Source organism: Histoplasma capsulatum (genome assembly GCF_000150115.1).
Source record: "Histoplasma capsulatum G186AR genomic scaffold supercont2.2, whole genome shotgun sequence".
NCBI lineage: Eukaryota > Fungi > Ascomycota > Eurotiomycetes > Onygenales > Ajellomycetaceae > Histoplasma > Histoplasma capsulatum.
Genome location: NW_025544802.1, coordinates 1,862,945 through 1,870,194, shown reverse-complemented (window position 1 = coordinate 1,870,194; position 7,250 = coordinate 1,862,945). Strand labels below are relative to the sequence as shown.

Sequence of the window (7,250 nt, the reverse complement as noted above, 5' to 3'; positions counted from 1 at the left end):
TACGGAGTGTATAGATGCGTCGCATGAACATATGAATGGCTTTTCTTTCTTTGATGGACTATGCATGCGTATGCACGAATACCCGCTGGTGTATACAGAAACGTCGACTTCCCGCTGACTTGAGGACATGCACGAACATTATCAAGGATCCTTTACCCAGGAAAATTTGGTTGGCTTTACCTACAAGTTAGTAGCGGCGGACACGGTTCAATACCTGATCCAAAATGAAAGATCCCACTCGATGCCGGTTTTTACACGCCATGAGAACTCGAGGCTGTTCTTATGGAACAAGAACATGAGTTTCATATTTGGTTTCGCTTCAATTTTCATCCTGCACGCTACCGCCGCCTCATTTAATAATCATATAGTTGTTTCAGATAGGGGACTCTCTGCTGACTTTGGTTCTGTTTGGCCTTGGTTGAATAGATGAGTAGATGGATCACTGTAATCTAGACGAAAGAAAGACTTGGGTGAAGGCTTCTCGGGAGGAGGGTCAATATTTGACAAATCTAGCCCGCCACAGGGATATCCATGGATGATACTCCTGTACTTTAAAAACAAGGGGATAGGAATGCTTAGTAATTAATATGTATGAGAGAAATAACTACTTCTGCTTGGACAATCAATTCTTTCAATGTGGAATCAACGGAGGCTGGTTTTACGATTTCCCCTGCCTTCCCTCTGTTTCGTCAAATTCACGTTTCATATCATTTTCTTATTTCGTTTGTCTTTTTTTTTACCTTTCATTCTTCTTTCGCTGAAACACAACCAAGGAATGTTCCCATTTTGCCTTTCGTCCCGTAAATACTAGGACAGTCTCTACGCTCGGAAACCTATCCTCACCTACCTGCGGTGAGACAGACATGCACCCCCCCTCCCGGCAATGTGTAGTCGATAGTGGTTACTCTACCTCATCCACCGCGTCAGAGAAGTAGATCTATGTCAACAGGGATGTCAGTGGGGGGGCCGGGGGTGGAATTTACCGCTACAATTGGGGTGGTGGAACGAACACAAAACAAAAACCAAGTCAAAGAAAGCACCCCCTAGTCTCATTTTACCTAACACCTGTAACCCAAAGGGAAAAAAAATCTCGCGTAAGCAAGACAGAAAATAAAATGAGCTCATTTTGGACGAAAGTGGAAAGGGACTGCCTGTTGCTAAATAACATATCGAAAACGAAATCGGCCTATGTGTTCTTCCTGTGATTCCACCTCTGCAACACGCTGATTACAACACCAAATATCAACAGCAGCCCATTGAAGCCGGCAAGGAGGTAGAATGGTGATTTTGGAGAAATTCTATCTGAGAGGAGACCTCCAACTTTTGTGAGGAGTAGAATACCCGCTCCACCGTATAGCGAATACATTCCGGCAACCGAACCCTTGAGGTGGACTAAGTTGTTGTCGTTTGCTGATGGTGGTGACATAGGTTTTGGGAGAAGGGCAGAGCCCTCATCTGAAACATGGTCTCTGGTGCCTAGGAAGGTTTCTGACGCAGCGTGGTCGGTTGAATTTGTTTGTCGTCCATCCTGCTCATGATGGCATGAAATTGCTTCTTGGTAATGGTCTGGTCCAAGGACATGGGCGCTGAGACCTGCAAGGCTGCAGACGATCGACCCGATCTGGCTGATCCCGACCAAGGCCATTGCGGCGAATATGACTGGACTCCCCCCCGGGCCGCGTATCTGGGGGGTTGGTAGGAGAGTTAGGAAAACATAGCCAATTATTCCGGCTAGAGCAGCGGAGAGAAGGGGAACATTGTGTCGTTTTGATTTTGCTGAGAAATAACCAAAGATTGGTGCGAAGCAGAGGGCGGTAAGTTGCGCGACACCCGTCAATATTGAAGCAACAATGTAGGCCTTGGGACATGATTTTTTGATCTCACCCAGGCCAGTTTCTAACATGTGGCTCGGGCTACCCGGGACGTCTTTATCACAAAGTCCAGAATACTTATAATATTGGTTCACATATAGAGGAATAAATAAGGAAACTCCAACGGTTGAGGCTCGAGCAACAAATCCGCCCAAGTATGCGAGTCCTATTCCGGGTTGTTTAAAGCCGAGCAGGAATGATGCGTTAAACTGTGATATGTATGATTTAGGAAAAAATGACGACAAAGTCGAGCTTGATGTCGCTGTCACAGGACGGTGTGATCCATCAGAAGTATGCTCTCTAGGGTACCTAAACGGAGACCTCCATTCCGTGTATTGATCATCAGGCAGATCTCGTAGGCCGATGAAACAAACCGCGGAAATAACAAGTGAGAGCAGAGCGACCACATAGTAGCTCAGTTTGATGGACTGAGTGGGCGACCGCCCCGATTTCTCAAACCACGCCGGAAGAGGCAGGAAAACCAGCAAGGCAACCACGGCGCCACAACCTGTAAGCATTCCAACGATGCCTGCCAAATATGAGGTGGAATCCTTCTCTGGCCGTTTTTCGCATGTTTTTGAACCTGGAAATGTCGCCTGATAAAGCACTGGTGTTATAGTCAACTCTGAAGCGTTAGAAGGGCGAGACGTATGGCCATAAATCCCTTGGGAGCGATCCAGCGGGGGAGGGCGCGCAGTTATTACAGAGCTCTGATCTGAAATTATAGAGGTGCCATCCAAGGGGCTCCTGCGAGCAGTCATAGCTGGAAGAACAGCAGTTACCATGGTAGTTACTGCCGACCCACCGAGGCTGAACAAAAGCCTGCCTAGCAGGAGCTCGGGGTAAACGTTTTTGGCTTGCACAAAAAGAGCCAGCGCCAGGGCGATAATCAGATAGCCTACCGTGCATACCTTGACATATATATGTCAGAGTTTATCCAAATAGCAGTCCAATGGATACTTCCAACTCACATATCTGACTCCAATCCGATCCGACAGCATTCCCCATACGGGACAAGCCACCAAAGCCAACAGCTCATCCGCGAAGCCAAGCGTACCAACAGCATCACCTTCACCGGTTGGGAGCTTTATTAGGTCCGTGACCACGAATGATATCGACGAGTTCAAAAACACGAGGAAGGAGATCGAGAAAAGGCAAACACCCAACAAGTAGGTAGCGGTCTGCAATTTAGTTGCCGTAAACATCATGCCGTGGGTTATGGCCGAAGTTTGTCACGCCCTTGATCATGGAGAATTTAGCACCAAAACATTCAACCAGAGCTGTAGGAAGTGTTGTAGTAGTCTAGAGACAGGGAATTTACCTCAATTATCATATTGGAGGGATCAATGTTTTTAACTAAACCCTCAGCTTTCCGAGTGCACGTTTTGTGTTGCTGCAAAATACATCATGATAGCATTGACGTAGTTTGCCAGCCCTGGCCCAGCACAAGGTTGGTTCAGGGTTTAGCGCATCACATGACTGACAAAGACGGTTCCAAAACGTGGATCCTCCGAGATTTATATAGAGACCTATTTCATACATAAAACTTGAGTTCTTTGTGTAAACACTATCCAAAAGGGCCCTAGATTCCTCAAATCCCACCTCTCCAAAGAGTCCAATACAAATAATCGCATCGACCGTGCAAAGTGACTGGACAATTTGCGCGTCCGCCGCGGAATAATAACACGTGATTATGTTTAGTCATTTTTGAGCTAACTCAGCATTTTGGGCGCTCTGATTGGCCCATCATTTCCCCTCAGGTCTCCTAACGGCGTCGATGATGATAGCTGGCATGAAAGTCCGTTAATCTCTCGCGCGACAGTTTTCGAAGTCGACCGGCCGTGGGCAAAGCAGAACACCCACCCTGGTTTTTTGGTATTTAATTTTAACCATGTCTTCATAAGCCACTATTTTTCTTGATGTGTTTTTCTTTTTTCTAGCTACAAGCCTCAGCCCAGAGAAACGAACGGGGTCGGCCGCCATGAGGTTGGCAGCTTATGCTGGGGTATGACATATACGATATTTCTATTCCCGTGAATGGACATGCGAAGTTGATTCTAACTGTCCCCTAGGCTTCGACAGTCCTGGCTGCTGGTGTGATCCTTAATGCCTTGCACCAGAGAGCGAACTTTTATTCTGCCTGTGTCTATCTGTCCCAGAGCACAGCGAACCTCATGGTATGTGTTTGATAGTTGCGGGTAAAGCCTAGAGTGGATAAACTGGCTAATGATAGCCGCAATTTAGATCCTAACGAACTTCTGCCTCTTGATCGTCGGATTCCTGCTATATGGACTTCAGAAATTGTTATATGGCCCCCTCCGCCCCATCGAAACGGAGCAGCTGTATGAAAGGGGTTGGTTTGCCGTAACGGAAACATGTCTTGCGATGACCATATTTCGTGGAGAGATAGGAGCTTGGTTTTTGGTCATGTTTGTCTGCCTTTTTGTTGGTAAAATCTGGGGATGGATCGGAGAGGGTCGAGTGGAAATACTTGACCAACAACCCCCGCAACGGCCCCGTCTTTTCCATACGCGGTTGGCACTTTCCCTGATTTTGGCCGTCACATTCAACACCCTTATGCTCGAATATGCCGTGAAGACCGTGCTCCGCAACGCCCGACCCGACATGATGGTGATGTTTGGATTCGAGTTTGCCATCCTATCGATCCTCTCGACCTCGACCGCGGCGAGATATGGTATCTCCCTCTGGGAGCTATATGTTACCAGACAACAGCGGCATGCGAAGATGGAGGAACGAAGAGCAGAGATTAGAGCAGCGAGAGCAGAAGCTATCCAGCAACAGTCGAGCTCTGGTCCGCAGGAACTTTTAAATACCTTACCTGGTGAGGATGACATTGATGAAATGGAGCTTGACGTTCCAGGTTGGGAGGAAAAGGGCCGATGGATATTTTATCTCGATCTTGCAACTGGTGGGTATAATCATAATCATGATCACTATTGTTGTTGGCTTCTCCAACAGAATTGCGCAAGCTGACCAAAAGTGTAGACTTTCTAAAACTTGTCGTTTATCTGTCCTTCTTTGCGATACTTTTCACCTTCTACGGCCTACCAATCCATATTCTTCGAGATGTTGTACTTACGATGAGGTCATTCGGGAAGCGAGTTGTTGACTTCCTTCGTTACCGTAATGCCACGAGGGATATGCATCAACGCTACCCGGATGCAACTGCGGAAGATATTGCCACAGGGGATGTATGTATCATTTGTCGCGAAGAGATGGAGCCTTGGCCACCTGCAGCTGCTCCAAATGGTGAAGCCGGTCCGGCTAGACCTGTTTCGGATCGATTACGACCGAAAAAACTTCCCTGCGGCCATATACTCCATTTTGCATGCCTTCGTAGCTGGCTTGAACGCCAACAAATCTGTCCAACTTGCCGACGACCTGTTGCCTCAGCTGCAATACGTCGAGATTTCAGTGCTACGCAGGGGGTTGCAGGTCCTGGAGGCCCTGGTGGAATGGCTAATGGCGGTGTGGGGGCTCAAGATCCACTTGCGGGAGTAAACCAACCTCTCGGGGCCGCCAATGGTCAACCTGGCGAAGCTCGACCAAGAGCATGGGTTCTCAACTTCGGGCCCATTCGTATCGGATTTGGAGCTGGCCGTGGAGATTTATTCCAAAACTTAGCACAACAGGTTCACAATGGCCAAGCACCACCTGCTCAGGCTGGAGGTAACCCGGACAACCTGCCAGCTGGACCGCAACAATTTGGCTTTGGATTTGGCTTTGAGCGACCGCCTCCAGTCCAACAACCGGCTCCAGTCCAACAAATTCCACAACCAACCGTACCAAACGCGCAAATCAACCTCCAGCATACACAGGCTCAGCTTCAGCAAGTTGAGCAGCATATTTCACAAGTAATTGAAAGTCTGCGGACTACGGCTGAGCAACTACAAGTGGTCCGTTTGTTACAAGCTGAATTAACCAGACTTCGTGCTGTTCAAGCAAACGTGGCGCATCCGCATACACAACCACCACATCAGCCACATCCACATCCACAGCCACAGCCACAGGTACCTGCTCCAGCTGTTACCCCTACTGCTATAGCATCATCACATGTTCCCTCCACTGGCACCCAAAGGCAGTTCACATCCAATCCACAAATCCCTGCACTTGGCTCGGGGGATAGTCGTCTCCCTGAAGGGCTTAGCCTGCCGCAAGGTTGGACATTGTTACCTCTACAACAGGTTAACTATGCGGGACAAGCATCTACCCAAATTTCTACTTTTCATTCTGCAAATCCTCCATTCCCGACACACGCATCACAAACGCCTAATACTCAATTATCCTCCCAAACATTACCCACTTTCACACCCTCTACTACCGAAACGACCGACCGCGGGACATCGCTCCACCACGCGTCATTGAACGTTGAACAGCCTAACATGGATTCAACTTCTTCAAACCTGGCATTCCCATTCTCCTCACCAAGTCATGGATCCCAGGCTGAGCCGGAACAGACCAGTTCGACGAGGGGCCACACTTCAGCTAGCCCCTCTTCTGCTCCTCCAGACTGGGGTTCAACAATATCGAACGAAACAATTCACAAGCCTGTAGCTGCAGCGCCTGGTGATGACACGTCACCAGCGACAGACGGAGAAGGAGACAATATTGATGAGAGGCGGGAGGTGTCAGATCAATCGTTGTCTAAGGGCAAATCCCGCGCAGCCACAGTAGAGGATTACATAGAAGATAGTGCTTGATAAGGCGCAAGAAAATTCATGACGCCAACCGTGTGTGGTAGACCAAACAATGTGATAAGCCAACGACAGAAGGCAGAAACAAAGATAATAAAAAATAAGGAAGGAAAATTGAACATCAATTGTATAACTACCTTCTCGATTTTATGTAATTGCAATCATCCCCTTTTTACCCTCTGCCATTTCTTTTGGGTTTTCCGCTTAAAAATCGAAAGATATGTATGATCTACATTTTCCAGTCTTAGTTTTTTTCATATCCGTGTCCTTGGTTTTTTCTCCTTTTTTCTTCTATTTTCTCATAGCGATAGTCCTCGCTCCTATTGTTTTTTTATTATTCCTGCCGCTTTTTTTGAAGCTCCCAGAAAAATGAAAAAAATAAATAAGACAAAACTTGTGAATCACGCACATTGCATTTGCTTTCACAGTTGTATTTCTAGATCAGAACTATAAACTAACCATTTTTTTTTGTGGCGGTTCGGCTCTCTTCGTTTGGCCTGTTGATCCATGCTGTGTGCATGACAGCATCCATACTATTTTCAACTGCCTCCCTCCGTTTGAAGATGATTCCTTCTAAGACATATCAGGGTGGGGATAAATACTCAAACCCCAAGTATTCCAAGTATTCCAAGTATATATAAAAAAGTACGCTATCCATCCTATT

General features: G+C 47.3%; 2 protein-coding genes across 2 annotated transcripts; one reads left to right on the top strand and one right to left on the bottom strand.

Moving 5' to 3' along the window:
- Nucleotides 1–567: 567 nt before the first annotated feature.
- HCBG_01850 (uncharacterized protein) lies at nucleotides 568–3,112 on the bottom strand (the record flags this gene model as incomplete). Its single annotated transcript, XM_045428899.1, has 2 exons — nucleotides 568–2,782; nucleotides 2,843–3,112. 2 exons carry the CDS (start codon nucleotides 3,077–3,079, stop codon nucleotides 1,187–1,189), a joined length of 1,833 nt encoding a protein of 610 aa, XP_045290685.1.
- Nucleotides 3,113–3,852: 740 nt separating this feature from the next.
- Nucleotides 3,853–6,768, top strand: HCBG_01849 (RING finger domain-containing protein; the record flags this gene model as incomplete). Its single annotated transcript, XM_045428898.1, has 3 exons — nucleotides 3,853–3,876; nucleotides 4,116–4,800; nucleotides 4,878–6,768. The coding sequence occupies 3 exons, from the start codon at nucleotides 3,853–3,855 to the stop codon at nucleotides 6,590–6,592; spliced, it is 2,424 nt and encodes an 807-aa protein (XP_045290684.1).
- Nucleotides 6,769–7,250: the final 482 nt, after the last annotated feature.